This window comes from Hordeum vulgare, chromosome 1H (genome assembly GCF_904849725.1).
Source record: "Hordeum vulgare subsp. vulgare chromosome 1H, MorexV3_pseudomolecules_assembly, whole genome shotgun sequence".
In the NCBI taxonomy this organism is placed as follows: Eukaryota; Viridiplantae; Streptophyta; class Magnoliopsida; order Poales; family Poaceae; genus Hordeum; species Hordeum vulgare.
Window position 1 is genome coordinate 7,272,759 of NC_058518.1, and position 17,469 is coordinate 7,290,227.

Sequence of the window (17,469 nt, forward strand, 5' to 3'; positions counted from 1 at the left end):
TATTTCATTCTATTACATATATTTTCTGATTAACTCGCACAGTGGCCCTCTCAAGTGTGCGAGCAAGTGTTCTACTATAACCATCACAAACATTATGTAAATAACGTATCACTTATGTGGTAAAGTTCTTTAAATAAGTTATATGACATTTCGGGGAAAACATTTTAAATTGATGATCAAATGTGGTCTTCACATGCGATTGTTAGTGCTCTAAGTGTTAGCTACCGTGAGGAACAGGTTAATTATTCTGCAGGATATGTGTTAGGGGGCTAATTAGCCTAGAACAAATGCATGGTTCAGTTCATGTGATTTTTGATGGATCAAGGTTCAATCTAGAATTTGTTGGGGTGATTGTGGCAGCTCGTTTTGTTATGGGGAAGATTTTCCGTCGGAGACACAGGCACATGAAGAATTTGTTGCGGTGATTTTCCAAGTTTCATATGTACTCATCACATAGTTTGAAACAATAAGGTTCTGTAACTATCACAAATGTTATTCAATTAAAGTCCGGACCAGGAGCATATAGAATTTTAGATCCCACATCTGCGATGCTAGCTACATGTACTAAACTTTTGCTACACCTGGACGAATTCCATGTACCGTATCATTCTGATGCATGTGATAATGCAGGGCTCTTGTGTTAATTATGGTACTATATGCCTATGGACCATCTACAATATCATTCTTATGCATGCGATAACGCAGGCCTCTTGTGTCATTCATCAGCACGTAACACCCTCATATTCTTCTCACACATAGTTGACAATAAGAGTTACACTCGGGGGGGGGGGGGGGGGGGGGCTAAACCGGCAGTGTGGTGCAGTACGGAGCAGTTACACATGACGCTGTAACATTCACTTACTCTGGGAGTTGGTCGTAATACTTGGTTAGGCCATGTTGAAGATCTTCTGTTCGCCCCTGTAAACACTGACGCAGTAACAAGTTCGCGAGTTTGCCTTAAAAAATGTACTATTATTCTATACTTGTAAGTTCTATATACTTCAGAGTCATACCAGACCAGGAGCATCTAGAATTTTAGATCCCACATCTGCGGTGCAAGGTACTAAACTGTTGCTACCTGAACGAATTCCATGTATCGTTCTTACTATCTCTTATGCATGTGATCTTGCATGGGCTCTTGTGTTGAGTATGGTATATGCCTCCTATGCATGTGTTATTCTTCACGTAACACCCTCATATTTTTCTGACACAGAGTTGGCAACAATACTGGCGATCGAGTTACAACTGGGATGTAGGTTAACCGGCGACATGCCGCTCTCAACGTGCAAGTGCAGCAGCCCTATAACGTGCGTCCACATGGATCTCTGCAGTTGGCCGGTGGAAATCCATGGTGATTCCTATGTATTTCTGGCAATGTGCAGGCTCACTGCTGGCGCTGGGTGGCTACTAGGGGCGTACAAAGGCGGCTAAGTTTTCCTTCATTTTAAATGGTATTCTTGATTTGCGACAATCCTAAGGGCCTATTTAGCGGGAAAAATCTACCAAAATACTTTACCTTGATTTTGGTGATACATTGGGTTTTCGAAGGCGGACCGAGAGGGAGCTCGAAGCACGCCTCCTGCAGGTGTAGATGGTCACGGTGGAACACATGGTTTGTGATTGATGAGATATTTTAGGAATTTTACGATGGAAGCCACCCGCAATTGCCCAACAATTTTGTGTGAATATTTACGAAAGAGTATGGCTTTGACATTTAAAACATTTGGACATGTCCGAAATGTCTTTGACATTGATTGAAATATGAAAACAATAGAAATTTATGTGAGTATTTATAAATTATGTTTGTGAGCATCGTGAGTGTACCTTTTCAAAGCTACATTTTTGTTTTGTGCGTGTACCATACAGTATTGTACAGGTCGACCAGGATAGAAAACCATGCGTGTTAGGATCTTGTTGCATGCAGCGTCACCATACAATATGAAGGCTCATGCGAGGGATGGTTCCAACTAGACAAAGATAATCCGGTCTTGATAGAGGGGCAAGGCTGTCCCGTCGACAGTTTTCTTGAAAAACCCTGCGATCGCTATGCACGTAGGAAGGGGGTTTGACAAAAAAGCGACGAATAGGTGAACGTCACCAATTTTTTAGATAAGAAAAAGGAGAAGAAGGATGTTTACCGTTTGCTAGCAGACCCTTATATTACGGACCTATATCGCGCGTTTACAGTTTGCAAAAAATCGCTTTTTACGACTAGCGAGGGTCGCGGCAAAACATAACCCGCATCGTGGAACTATAAAACAGAATATTCACGAATATTCTGTTCTACAGTTTCATGGGCAGGTTCTGTTCTGCCATGGCCCTTGCCAACCCGCAAATCGCAAGAATTCAAACTTACAATTTGGCATCAATTCCATTGATTTGTAGCAAATTTGAACAACCAAACACAATTTTCGCTCAAATTAAACCATTGTTTTTTTATCAAGACACTAAAGAACATCATGCAAAAGCAACCACCATCTTCACCACCGTCTTGGTTCTCGTTTCTCTCCACAACCCCAAAAGAATCTCACGCAAAAGCCATTATCATCTCCGTGACCATCATCGTCAACATCATCACTCTCCATTTCCGCCACCCATTCCCCCACCGGCGCTGAAGTCATCACACCTTGCAGCCATCATTCTTCTCTTCAAGATTTCTTTTCTTGCCATATCATGTCATTCTTTGGTGATGTCGTTCATTTTATTGTGATTCATTGTCATGATCTTGTTCTCCTCTGCAAGAAGCTTGGACAAAGCCTTGTTCTCCTCGGTAAGGGCTTTCCTCTCCTCAATGGCGGCCTTGCACAACCCTTCTTCCTTGAGTAAGGGCCACTTTCTTGCTTCTCCTGCGCTTTCTTCTCGGCCAACTCCTGCTTCATCTCCTCATTTGATTGCACCATGATATCTATCTTATCATGCAAGCTTGATGCCTTCGATTCCCTCTTGATCTTGTCCTTCGCCTTTTTGTTTCCATCCGACTTGTTCTTGTTTCTTGGGCCATCATCATCTTCATCATCATCATCCGTCTCGGTGAGGGAGCCATTCTTCGGTGGGGATTCTTCCTCAATGAACTCCCAGTTTTGGCTATGTTGATGCAATTTCGAACAATGCTCTAGGTTGAATGACCTACCATGGGAAGCTTCCATGTCCTTGTACCTTTCTTGCACAATTACTCCTAAAAAACAAAAACAAAATTCAACATATGAAACATGTTTCAAACATTTAAAGTACAACGTGAGAAAGAACTCACATAGTTCAATTCAACGGTATCACTTGGTGGTGCATTGCGGTCTTATTCCAAGCAAGCAGCCCAACGGCTACAAACCGGCTTGATAGCGTCCCAACGACCTTGAAGAGACCTCAAGGTGAGCGGTGTTCTATTGGGATACTTCGCCATGAAGCAGAGGAATTGACCCTCTATCATTTGCCAATAGCACTTGGCGGTTTGTCTGTGATGGTCGTCGCATCAAGAGACACAACTTCCCACGCCTTGATAAAAAACTAACAAAAGAATTGTCACCGCATGTTAATTTTTATGCCAAACAAACTAACAACAAGAAGCTATGCATATTCTTCTTATTATTCCACTCAAATCATGGTGAAGTCAGATTTGATACAGGGGATTACTCCACTTTAAGATTATATACAATTTAAAGTTCAGAACCGAGTGACCATACCAGCAGAGGAGAGTAGTCTACTTTGAACCATGCTTGCGCCTTTGTTCTCAAATCACGCGAGAAAACCAAAACATACAAACTGTGCGTGCTATGCAGATGTGGAGGAGGGGGGAAGCTCACCATGTTTGCTAGGATGGGCAAGCAGCCATCCGTCTGCTAGTCCTTCCACATGACCAATGTCCAGTCTATAATGAGCAAGCTAAAAAAAGTGTAATGTATGTGTCCAGTAAACATGCACACAACAAAATAGCAATCGGCCGGTCATCTAATCTATGTAAAACAATTCAGTGATCCCACTCCTATCTTGCATTGTTTCATTGACAAAACCCATTAAAATGAGAGTCATGAATGAGTGAAAAGAAATACATGTTCTGTTATGGAGCTAGCAGTTAGGAAATAGCATGTCTAGCTTTCCAAATCAAGAAGATTTAGACAATCGAGCAACAATAGATGATCAAGCAACAGTGAAAATGACCAAATGAACTGTACATGATCATAGGAACGATTGATATCAGGAATGCACTGTTAGGGTACATAGGACAGAACATGCCAGAATTTGATAACAACCCTAGGAATCAAACAACCATGTCATCACTAGTAGACGAATCAGAGTTATAGTGTTTTAGAGGACATGCCATAAGGGGCTTCTTTATAACAAAGCCTGGTAAACCATCACACATATCACACAGCCAAAACATTCCAACCACTGGCATGGAGATCAACCAAGGACCAACTGCAACCAGCACACACATTACCCAGCACGTCGACAAGGGAAACACTCCAGCGCATGCAACACAATACCCGGCAAAAGACAAAAACTCATAGGACTAAAATTGAGGGCTAAATCCACTAATTATTTTACCATAATCACCACGAGAAGCACAAGTGCTTGCATTAGAGACCATCAGCGCAACCCAGAATCCTAGAAATTGCCATGTAATTAAATGTACCAAGGATGGATGGTCATCAGCACAAGTGCTTGCATTGCAAGACGAGTGTTTGTGACTCCTTGAGCATCTCAATGAGTTCAAATCGATTTCTGAATGCAACATCATATGTGAACTATAATTATGTGCAATAATTCTGCCAACATAAACAAAATGATACGAAAACAAGGCATGATCGTACTGAAGAAAACTAATAAAATGAGCCTACTACTAAGTTTTCCACTCATTCAAAATTCATTTGTACTTTCAAGTAATACTTTGACAAAAACTCAGGTATAACTTGGTATTTATAATATAGCAGGCCCCCAAAACAAAACGAAAATAACAAATGGCAACTCATATGTGACAATTCTAGTAAAAAGCAGCAGCAAGTGTGATAAAAGGAAGTTCTTGTACTAGGTTGTAGTAGCAGTTGCTAGTACCTTTCTTCACGGACAGATGAAGAACAATAATGTTCTCTTCCTTTTCCTGACTGAGATCAGCACCACAATCTAGAATGTAACTGAAGAAGGGCGGGTTTAAGCCATCCACGGTGTGCCCCAACCTCCAGGGGAACCTTGACAATGTAACAATTTAATTCATGACACTGACAAAGACCAACATGTATATATATTAGGAAGTAGTAACAAACATGAGCAGGCTAATGGACATGGGAAGTGTGTAATCGTGTAAGGACAGGCTATGGTTTGATATATTCCAAATTATCACCATTTACATGAAAACCAAAAAGAACTGGACATATATTCACATGTTGAGCTATACTGTTTTTCCTGAATCCGAATAATGATAGGATGCCCAGTTTACATAGTGCCTACTCCAGCCACCAAGTCTCTAATTTAGAAAGAATGGGCTATATTCTACACTAACCCAGCAACACAGACATGATGATTCACTCCAACTGTATTTGAATATAAAATATATGTTTGGACCCCGGCTAGTCCCAGGGCCTATGCTAGTCCCAGGTTCCATTGAAACTAGTATAGAGCTTGCAAGTTGCAATTGTTGCATCAACATTGTGTACAATGATGTTTTGCCGGGGGGATGAGAATAGGAACGCGATGATGTGACACCTTTTGCACGCATCCTGGATAGGAGCAGTTAGTAGATACGTGCTTTGCCGACTACTAGAACCGTGGTCCATGGCCATCAATACCACAAATGGAAGGACAGGCTAGTTGGTTCTGTAAATTGAAAAAAAAACATTATTTCCATGTCAAAGTATTATGATAACAATCCGAAAATAGGAAATGGCCGATACTGAAATTTAAAGTATTGAACGTCACAAGCATGGGTACAGCTAGTGTCACACGTCCAACAATCTAAAGTGAGACTACTGCTGCTATCACTGGCAGTGGAGCAGGAAAGGCGCTAGTTTTGACAACTTGTATGTGTACTACTGCAAATGAACCAGATCAACCATGCGGCTAACTGAAAAATGGAAACAAAGTCCTCCACATGCCTTGGAATTATTTCTCACATGTTGACCCGACAAACAATTAACTAGTTGATTACTCGGATGTATGCAGACCGTTATTTATTTCTTCAAGTAATTTTTCGTTTCAGGTGATCCAAGTCTAGCCAGAATTGCACGAGGAATCGTACTTGCAAAATTAACTTGATGCTCGCGAGACTGGAGAGTGCTGCTACATGCACAAATTCAGTCTTCCAGGTTGACCTCTCAAATATTTTAGGTCTTGATAGATGACCATGTCATGGGCTCATGGCAACCTATGGTCACCATAGTACTATTAGAGTATCTCTAGCAGACCCCCTAAAAGGGCCGAACCCGCAAAATAACCGCCAAAATACAGGTCAAGGCGGAAAATGCTGCTAGACCAGACCCCACTACCGCGTCCGGCCCGTAATTTTTTTTTGCGGGGCGCGACAAAATGCCCACCCTAACCCGCGAAAATGCAGGTTCTTCCGCCCACCCCGTCGGTGCCCTGTATATATCTAAGCGGTTAGTTGGTGGGACATTTCACCCGCGCTTTTCCCCCACCTACCGCCGCCGGGTGCCGCCTTCGATTCCGGCCGTACCAGCCGTCCGGATCATGACGGTGGGCCGCCGCAGTCCCAAGATCGGCCTCCACCACGCCCTCGTGCCTCGGCTTACCGGAAAGCTACAAATCGGTGGTTGTTTTGTCGCGACCACCAGATTGGCTTTTCCAGCCACCGTTGGCTGCACCAAAGCCATGGATTGGTCGGGAGCACCCCGCACAGCCTCGGCAAAGCGCGAGCGCCGCATGCAGGTACTGGTTCCATCCTCTAGTTGCTGGCGTCGGTTTGCCGGCAAGGACTCTTCCGGCCATCGCTTGGGCTCGGCTTGCCGATGCCACTCATAGAGTGCGATGACTGCCTAGAAACAGTGTTGCGGCTCACATCCAACACACGGCAGCACCTCGGATGGGTATTCTTCAAATGCAGAAACGACGGGGTATGCCCTTCTTCCTCTTCTGCTTTGTCAACTTATTTGGTTAAATTATGGTAGCTTATTGAGGTGTTCATCTGTGTAGGAAGGTAGATGCTAATTTTGGTATTGGAAAGAAGAATACATCGATCTATTGATAGAAAGAAACTTAATAGATGTTCGTGCACTCCTTAGTATAATTGAACCTAACGATGCAGCTGCATGTGCAATTAGAATAGATATTAGAGGTGAATCAACGTCTAATTGTTTAGAATCAAAGCCGAAGAATGAAGAATGCAAGATGAAGAACCCCTGGATCAACAATGAATGCATGGAGAAGATGTTGATCCAACTAGTGGGAGCAGTTATGGAAGTTGGATATCTTCTAAAATGTCTAATTGTGGTTCTTGTTTTTTTTGGTCTTGCTGTTTTAGCAATAATTTGGTGAATTATGATGTATCCAATGCCTTTGAAGAAAATAAAGAAGCAACTAAATGTGTTTTCATGCCTGAAAATGCAATGGAAATAATAGATTTCGCAGGCCAGCGTGGGCGGCGGCCCAGCAGACCCCGTAAAATGGACCCTCATAAAAGGATATTTTGCCGCACACGCCGGTCCACAAAAGGGTTTTTCCGCGAACTGCAAACGACTTTTGCGGATCGGCTTTATACGAGGTCTGCTATAGATGCTCTTACATATAAGCAGGAGTCAAATACACGAATTCAGACTGAAGAAGCCATACGTACATGTTCCATATATTATCATCTATCATATAAATGAAGCAGGTATTTGTTCTACCCGAGCGCAACCAGAGGGGAGCAGGGGAAGGAGAGGAGCTAACCATGACTGTTATGGAGCCGATGCCGAACAGGCAGCGGGTCCAACGAAAGAGCCTACCACCACACACCTCGATGAACCCCTTGTCATCTCGTGTACCGATGGAATCCTGCTGCTGCTGCACAAGAAGGACATAACGAATGTTGATCTCAAATGGAGAAGGAAAAGAAGAAATCATGTCCTAGTAATGGATCCAGTAACAAAGACCTGTCCTAGACGCTGGAGCGGGGCTCCATGGAGTTCAGCTTGGGGGTGCCCTCCCTGGGTGAGCTTGTCGAGCCCCACCAACACGTACCAATGTTTAGCACCTGCACATGCAGTGCAAAAAAGAGGTCAATCAACATACCAAAGTGATGAGAGGTTTATGACCATTGTCAACCTGAACCCATGGTCAATACTGTTCGATCTAGTACTGGTTTCCGTGTGGATGTGTGCCTAGCCAGTATTCAAATTTATTGATTGAGCTCAATCCTTCTGCTCATGAACTTGCTCGTAGGGCTGCACGGTGGGTTTTTCCTGAAAAGGATGGACCTTTCATGTAGTTAATTCTGCTGGTATGACTTTAATCTTGTTCCTCCAAAATGGGGTAGAACATGGTGGTTTGATGACATATTTATCTGTTGTGGTTACTCTCAGTATCCGGCAATTACTTTCACCAACTCAAGAAATTATACGAGGCCATGAAGTTCAAAATTTTGGATAGACATGTGTCACTTTTTAAAAAGAATGTTGATACAGAAGTGCATCTCTCTCGAAGAAAAAGATACAGCTTTTTTGAAAACACATATACTATAGATAGGCAAGAACCTGTTTTTTTTTTCTTTTCTTTTAGAACAAATATAATAGACTTGGCAAATGGCTGGACCTGTTTTACACGTTATTCAACAGAAGAGCATATAATGAACATTTTATTCCACAGTAATGTCAATGTGAGCACTCAAAAGCAATATGCTTCATTTCAATGGAGGAAAAAATATCCATTTGACACAGGGATACGGTCAATTTCAACAACAAAATAGGCAACATCACAGAAAAATAGAACTCCGGTGAGATTGTAGAGGTGTTGGCAAGAGCCTCTCTCTCTCCCAATGGATGCACACACGCGCGCAAGCTGTTGGAGCAAATTGACACAAGCAAAAACAGAGGAGGAGGAGAGCAGCACACACACAGATTTGTTTTGCAGGCAACGGATGCCTTTTTTCTTTCTTCTTGCTTGACCAACAACACACACCGGTTCTGCTTTTGATGTCCAGTTACAAAAATCATTTTCTTGTACCGAATTTGAGAGGGGAAGATGGGTTAGAGCAGCTTACTACCTTGACGAGCGAGGAGAACCAGAGGAGGGATGTCCATGGCGTACAGAGCAGCAGCACAACAAGCAGGTGCATGTCCCCTAGAGCAGCAGTACAGCAGGCGGATGAAACAACCTTCCTCTCCCATGGCGAAGGTGCTCGATCAGGGAGAGAGAAAAGGTGAGGTGAGGAAGAGCCTACAGAAATATTACGAGACCGAAAGTTGAAGATTTTGGAGAGACATGCGCGGCCTTCTTAAAAAGAATACTGATAGAGGCAAACTAGATGTACACAAAATAGAATAGAGCAGCTCATAATGTCTAGCACTATACACAAAATAGGCAACTTCAGAGAAAAATAGTAGTCGTACTCTAGTGAGATTGTAGGGAGGCGCCAAACCAGATGAGATCATGCGAATAACAAATCATTTTTTTGTAAAGATCTTTCAGGTAGGCAAGAACCTGTTTTTTTTTTCGTTTTGAACAACTATAATAGAGCTGGCAAATGGTTGGCTCCTTCTTACAAGTCATTCAAAAGAATAGAACAGCTCCGTGATGTCTAGCACTCGAAAGCAATATGCTTCATTTCAAAGAAGGAAAAACAAAAAGACTCATTTGACAGAATAATAGGGCCAGTTCAACAACAAAATAGGCAACGTCGCAGAAAAATACTACTCTAATGAGCTGGATCATTTTCTTGTACCAAATCTGAGGAAATCTGAGAGGATGAGATGGGTCGGAGCAGCTTATTACTTCCTTTCTGGTTTAGGGTCTTGAGCAGCAGCACATGCCTCCTCTCCCATGGTGCCTTCCACGCTCGCCATGGCCGGTGATAGGGTTCAGGTTCCTCTTGCCTGCTAGGTCGCCATGGCCGCGGGCTAGGGAGGGAGGGACTGCTGCTGGTGTGGCCATGGCATCGAGCTAGGGTTTCGTCCTGAGCTGCTGGATTCGATCTGGGGTGTAGGGAGAGAAGGGTGGCGTAGAAGGCGGAGGCCGGAAGGTCGCCGACGAGTCTGGGAGTGGGGAGCTCGCCGGTTGTCGGAGAGGGAGGTGGTCATTGGCGGCTGGATGGGGATGGGGATGGGATGGGGATGGGGATGAGATGGGGTTGGGGTTGGGGTTGGGGGCGGGGTTGGTTGGGAATCGGGAAGGAGGGCCTATCGTCTCTACTGGTTGGTGTTTGGTTATCTTAAAAATCATTTTTAATTGGCACCGATGGGCCTGCCCGCTGCAATAGTTCAAAACCATGAAAAATTTCATGTGGTCTTGGCGGGCCTGTACGCGCCGGTTCGAAACGAATTTTCCTTCTGGCGCGGACCAACAAGAGCGCGCGAGCCATAGAAGGTTTTCGTCATCGACGAATGCTTCTGATTGGTCAGCGTTGAGCTCTCATGGATCGATCCCCTCCTTCCATTTGGTCCATTCATTTTTTCGAATCCAACGACATACACTTCACGTCACGTGGATCATGCTCATTGCTCTCTGTATATCCCGTTTAACGATTCTAGCCTAAACTTCCTTCACCTATTATATATAAATCTAAATGTAAAACCTAATAAACATGTTCAATACAAATATACTCCCTTCGTCTGGAATTACTTGTCGTAAAAGTAATAAAAATAAATGTATCTACAACTAAAATAAACCTAGATACATCCATTCCAAACGAAGGGACTACGAAACTAAGAAGACGTTCAACTTTGTTGGTATAAGTTTTTTCTTCATGTCTACCTCGTCCCGTGTTCCTCCCTCGTCTGATGGTGGACACCCGACTAGTCCCTATAAATTTGACCATCAACTTTGTTGGTATAAGTTTTTTCTTCATGTCTACCTCTCCTTTTGTTGCTATTATTTTGTCCCTATAAAAGGCACAGTGTCCACAACAGCAGCGATCAATTCATTGCATGCAATGGTATTAATTAGAAAAATTAACATTTTTTTTTCTTTTTTTTCTCTTCGTCTTGGCCGCGATGCACAACCTAAGATGACCTATACACCAAGAAGGAGGAAGTACCTCTCCTTGATACTACCCATAGTGGGAGTAACATAGGTAGTACTCCCTCAATCTGGGTTTTATAGAGCATGTGCTTAGTTCAACTTTGTTGATTCCATGCTTCATGGCGGTAAACGGGCTCAATGCAGTAAGGATCCCGGTGGGATGGTGGATTGCCACTGGAGATAACCCTCCGACTCCATACGTTGGAGGCTCTCTCCAAGCCTTGGACAACGCCTTTCGATGGGCAGAGTACGTAGTCTAATTCACGAAATTGATTTTTTTCGAAACTTATCAATACAAAATTAAAGGAATTATGAATTAATCAACACATTTGTGGATGTATTTGTAGGGCACGCAAGCTAGGAGTGATCATAGGCTTGCAAGAAGCTCTTCGGTTGGGATTATTTCTCAATCAACTTTCACTTTTGGCTATGTTGATGCAATTTCAAACAATGCTTTAGGTTGAATGGCCTACCACAGGAAGCTTCCGTGTCCTTGTACCTTTCTTACAGAATTTCTACCACAGGGAGTTTTTCCACATGGTTTCTCACGAAAGGTTTTTAATGAGGCAATATCAATGCAAGCATGGACGATATATGTCATTTTCTCTTTATTTTCCCACTGGGTTTTAGAAGGAGTTTTTCATGGCATATTGTATGTTTTCTTCTCAATTTTTTCCACAGGGTTTTGGAGGAGAACATTTCAAAGATGATGGGTCTCAAGGACAAGCGAGGATTAGGGGGTGTTAGGATTTATTTTAAACTAATTATAATAATTAGGGAATAATCCTCCCTTGTACAGAACCGCTTCGTGCGGGTTGCTAGCCAACCGACGCGACGGTTTTTTCACGACCCCCACGAGCGGACGCATCCGTTCGTGGCGACGGTTAATTCCCTGTGTATTTAATCCTCATGGATCATCAATGAAAGAGACAGTTCGATCAAATCATACTTTCACAGATGCATGTGCTCTCTCATCGCGACTCTCTCCCTTCCTAATCAAAGAATAGATAAAACGAATAGACCATCTGATTTAAAACAAGAGTCCATGTGAATATGCACTTCCATATACACACGCGTGCTTATCCTACTAATCCATGGCTCTAACGCAGTTTGTTAGCTGCACGCATGAGTGCGTGCGTGGCTCTTTGCTTATCCTACTAATCCACGCCAATATATCTTTCTTTCCCCAATAAATACACACGGCCGGCGGTGCGTGCGTGCATCCTTTCTTCTCCCTAGCTAGCAGCTTCTCGCCATGGAGCGCGTGTCGTGGCAACCACTTGCGCTCCTCCTCCTCGCGGCGGCCGCGGCCGTCGCCAGCGGCACTGAGGTCGGGTACGACGGCCGGTCGATGGTCATCGATGGCGAGCGCCGCCTCCTCATCTCCGGCTCCATCCACTACCCCAGGAGCACGCCAGAGGTATGCATTGCACACGGAGCAGCAGATGAATACACCATCGTCTCGTCTTAGTTTCCATGAATGAATTGTAAGTCTCGATCGTTGCTTGCCTGCAGATGTGGCCGGATCTGATCAGGAAGGCCAAGGAGGGCGGGCTGGACGCCATCGAGACGTACGTCTTCTGGAACGGCCACGAGCCTCGCCGCCGGCAGTACAACTTCGAGGGCAGCTACGACATCGTGCGCTTCTTCAAGGAGGTCCAGGACGCCGGCATGTACGCCATCCTCCGCATCGGCCCCTACATCTGCGGCGAGTGGAACTACGGCGGCCTGCCGGCATGGCTGCGCGACATCTCCGGCATGCAGTTCCGCATGCACAACAACCCCTTCGAGGTACCCACACTGCTAGCAGATCCTTCCCAACAATATAATGGTTTTCCTTGGAGGTCAAAATACGACCAAGTTATTGATGCTTGCAGCAAGAGATGGAGACCTTCACGACCCTCATCGTCGACAAGCTCAAGGAGGCCAAGATGTTCGCCGGACAGGGAGGCCCCATCATCCTCTCTCAGGTACGTAGTAACTAACTAATATTAATTATGTGAAACTTATCTAGCTTGCATTCCTAGCTACTTGTCGTCGACAAAAGAGTGGATCAGTGAATATAACATATATATATGTGAACAATTTACATATATAGATCGAGAACGAGTACGGGAACGTCATGGACAAGCTCAACAACGACGAGTCGGCGTCTGAGTACATCCACTGGTGCGCCGCCATGGCCAACAAGCAGAACGTAGGCGTGCCGTGGATCATGTGCCAGCAGGACCAAGACGTCCCACCCAACGTGGTCAGCGCATGCACATTTTCATCTTTCCTATTTTTGTCTCTACCAATTATTATTCTTCTTTCTTCCCAAGTGTAAAACAAAAAAAACTCAATGCTAAGTCTTCTTAATTACTAGATCAACACCTGCAACGGCTTCTACTGCCACGACTGGTTCCCCAAGAGGACCGACATCCCCAAGATCTGGACTGAGAACTGGACTGGCTGGTACCCTACATATATATATACCTGGATCAACCTTTATATATTAATTTTCCTTCTTTTTTTCTTATGGAACCTACATGCATATGCGCGAAATTGGTTAGCACGTTCTACTATATGTTGAATGAAGTTCAGATTGCTCTTACATTTTATCCACGATATATAATTAGGTTCAAAGCCTGGGACAAGCCTGATTTCCACCGGTCCGCCGAAGACATCGCCTTCTCTGTTGCCATGTTCTTCCAGACGCGAGGATCGCTCCAGAACTACTACATGGTGATTGATTTATAACTAATCTATACTTTTCTCTTCTACATTAATTTCCATCCTCTAGCAGGCTGGCATGAACTGAATTTTACATCATTTGACATGTTGATCGTCAATTTATATGTGATCAGTACCATGGTGGCACCAACTTTGGCCGCACGTCGGGTGGCCCATACATCACAACCAGCTATGACTACGATGCCCCTCTCGATGAGTACGGTACGTGAACCATCTCTTGTTGTTCCTTCAATTCATATATTCGTCCCAAGCTTATTTGCATCTTGTAAATTAATAATTAGTGTCAATATGCAAATCATATTCATTATCCTTTTATGTTTTTGTTTTCAGGTAACATCAGGCAGCCAAAATACGGGCACCTCAAGGACCTCCACAATGTCCTCAAGTCCATGGAGAAGATCCTACTCCATGGGGACTACAAGGACACCACCATGGGCAACACCAACGTCATGGTAACTAACATGCATTCACATACAATACAAAAATCCTAGCACTGTTTTTAATGGTGTTCACAACAAAATTGATCCATTTGGTTCATCAATATCTACACTAGGTTACCAAGTACACGCTGGACAACTCCTCTGCCTGCTTCATCAGCAACAAGTTCGACGACAAGGAGGTCAATGTGACCCTCGACGACGGCGCAACCCATGTCGTGCCCGCATGGTCCGTGAGCATCCTGCCGGACTGCAAGACCGTCGCGTACAACAGCGCCAAGATCAAGACACAGACGTCGGTGATGGTGAAGAGGCCGGGGGTGGAAACCGTGACGGATGGCCTTGCTTGGTCGTGGATGCCCGAGAACCTCCATCCTTTCATGACGGACGAGAAGGGTAACTTCAGGAAGAACGAGCTGCTCGAGCAGATCGCGACGTCGGGCGACCAGAGCGACTACCTATGGTACAGGACAAGGTAATCAAACATCTTGATGCTTAATACAGAACTACACTGTTGCATAAGATTGAAATATAAATTAATCTCTGGTGATGATCAAAATGTGCAGCTTGGAGCACAAGGGGGAATCGAACTACAAGTTGCACGTGAACACGACTGGCCATGAGCTCTACGCTTTCGTCAATGGCAAGCTTGTTGGTGAGCGTCCCAATATACTCTGAGTGGTTTGCACACTGATGGATTAATGAACTTGATCAAGCTAATGTTAATTGATTTGATTAATTGGCATGCAGGGAGGCACTACGCTCCTAATGGCGGATTCGTCTTCCAAATGGAGACACCGGTGAAGCTCCACTCTGGCAAGAACTACATCTCCCTCCTCAGCGCCACCATCGGGCTCAAGAACTATGGTGCTCTGTTCGAGATGATGCCCGCCGGCATCGTGGGAGGGCCGGTGAAGCTCGTCGACACCGTCACCAACACCACCGCCTACGACCTCTCCAACAGCTCCTGGTCCTACAAGGCCGGCCTCGCCGGCGAGTACAGGGAGACCCACCTCGACAAGGCCAAGGACCGCAGCCAATGGAGAGGCGGCACCATCCCGGTGCACCGCCCCTTCACCTGGTACAAGGCGACCTTTGAGGCCCCCACCGGTGAGGAGCCCGTGGTGGCGGACCTGCTGGGGCTCGGCAAGGGCGTGGTGTGGGTCAACGGCAACAACCTGGGCCGCTACTGGCCGTCATACGTCGCCGCGGACATGGACGGCTGCCGGCGGTGCGACTACCGCGGCACATTCATGGCGGATGGCGACGGGCAGAAGTGCCTCACTGGCTGCAACGAGCCGTCCCAGAGGTTCTACCATGTGCCACGGTCGTTCCTCAAGGCCGGCGAGCCCAACACGATGGTGCTGTTCGAGGAGGCCGGCGGCGACCCGACGAGGGTGAGCTTCCACACCGTCGCTGTCGGGGCGGCGTGCGCGGAGGCCGCCGAGGTCGGCGACGAGGTGGCGCTGGCGTGCAGCCATGGCAGGACCATCTCCAGCGTGGACGTGGCCAGCCTCGGCGTCACGCGCGGCAAGTGCGGCGCGTACCAGGGCGGCTGCGAGTCCAAGGCGGCGCTGGCGGCGTTCACGGCAGCGTGCGTCGGCAAGGAGTCGTGCACGGTGCGGCACACGGAGGACTTCCGCGCCGGGTCCGGGTGTGACTCCGGCGTGCTCACCGTGCAGGCAACCTGCTGATCCCCACATGAACCAAGGAATAAATTATAGTTAGTGTCGTTTAGGCTTAGTGTTAGCTAACGTCAATCAGGAGCTAGGCATATGTGTTAGGGGGCTAAGTAATTAGCCCAGAACAATTACATGGTTCGCTTCATGTGATTTTCGATGGAGATCATCGAGGTTAAACCAAGAATTTTTCGCCTCCTCGATCAGTTTGCTATAGGGTGAAGATTTTCGGTTGAAGAAACAGGCAGACAATACATATGCGTTGGTAATTTCTATTTCTTATATACATATGGGTTTGCTTATTTGAATCACAAGTAACAACGTGGGAAAATAAATTTTGCACCTTTAATTAAATTAAATATTTAACAGCATCCACGTATAGTTTAAAAAAATTAACTTTTTCTACATAATGTTCCATTCATTTGGCACAAACAAATACACTTATTTATTTTTAATGTTCTTTCTCATGTCTCATTCTGTTGATAATAAAAAGGTTTGTTTAAACTTCTTGTAAATCTAAATAATACGATTTTCCATTGCTTAACAAAAAAGTATTATTTCATTCTATTACATATATTTTCTGATTAACTCGCACAGTGGCCCTCTCAAGTGTGCGAGCAAGTGTTCTACTATAACCATCACAAACATTATGTAAATAACGTATCACTTATGTGGTAAAGTTCTTTAAATAAGTTATATGACATTTCGGGGAAAACATTTTAAATTGATGATCAAATGTGGTCTTCACATGCGATTGTTAGTGCTCTAAGTGTTAGCTACCGTGAGGAACAGGTTAATTATTCTGCAGGATATGTGTTAGGGGGCTAATTAGCCTAGAACAAATGCATGGTTCAGTTCATGTGATTTTTGATGGATCAAGGTTCAATCTAGAATTTGTTGGGGTGATTGTGGCAGCTCGTTTTGTTATGGGGAAGATTTTCCGTCGGAGACACAGGCACATGAAGAATTTGTTGCGGTGATTTTCCAAGTTTCATATGTACTCATCACATAGTTTGAAACAATAAGGTTCTGTAACTATCACAAATGTTATTCAATTAAAGTCCGGACCAGGAGCATATAGAATTTTAGATCCCACATCTGCGATGCTAGCTACATGTACTAAACTTTTGCTACACCTGGACGAATTCCATGTACCGTATCATTCTGATGCATGTGATAATGCAGGGCTCTTGTGTTAATTATGGTACTATATGCCTATGGACCATCTACAATATCATTCTTATGCATGCGATAACGCAGGCCTCTTGTGTCATTCATCAGCACGTAACACCCTCATATTCTTCTCACACATAGTTGACAATAAGAGTTACACTCGGGGGGGGGGGGGGGGGGCTAAACCGGCAGTGTGGTGCAGTACGGAGCAGTTACACATGACGCTGTAACATTCACTTACTCTGGGAGTTGGTCGTAATACTTGGTTAGGCCATGTTGAAGATCTTCTG

The 17,469-nt window shown here is 44.9% G+C and overlaps 1 protein-coding gene and 1 long non-coding RNA gene across 5 annotated transcripts; one reads left to right on the forward strand and one right to left on the reverse strand.

Moving 5' to 3' along the window:
- Nucleotides 1–5,046: 5,046 nt before the first annotated feature.
- On the reverse strand, nucleotides 5,047–9,567 carry LOC123432441. 4 transcript variants are annotated; one of them, XR_006624225.1, is made up of 4 exons: nucleotides 8,076–9,567; nucleotides 7,873–7,983; nucleotides 5,695–5,805; nucleotides 5,047–5,180 (listed from the first exon to the last, which is right to left on the reverse strand). It is a non-coding gene; the product is annotated as an uncharacterized LOC123432441 (long non-coding RNA). The 4 variants fall into 4 exon arrangements; XR_006624174.1 differs by having other exon boundaries at nucleotides 7,873–7,986; XR_006624073.1 differs by having other exon boundaries at nucleotides 7,873–9,567.
- Nucleotides 9,568–12,412: 2,845 nt separating this feature from the next.
- Nucleotides 12,413–16,021, forward strand: LOC123404071 (beta-galactosidase 1-like). Its single transcript, XM_045098001.1, has 11 exons — nucleotides 12,413–12,577; nucleotides 12,673–12,948; nucleotides 13,035–13,127; nucleotides 13,256–13,408; nucleotides 13,523–13,611; nucleotides 13,776–13,881; nucleotides 14,004–14,091; nucleotides 14,221–14,342; nucleotides 14,444–14,802; nucleotides 14,894–14,982; nucleotides 15,078–16,021. Exons 1-11 carry the CDS (start codon nucleotides 12,413–12,415, stop codon nucleotides 16,019–16,021), a joined length of 2,484 nt encoding a protein of 827 aa, XP_044953936.1.
- The last annotated feature ends 1,448 nt before the right edge of the window (nucleotides 16,022–17,469 follow it).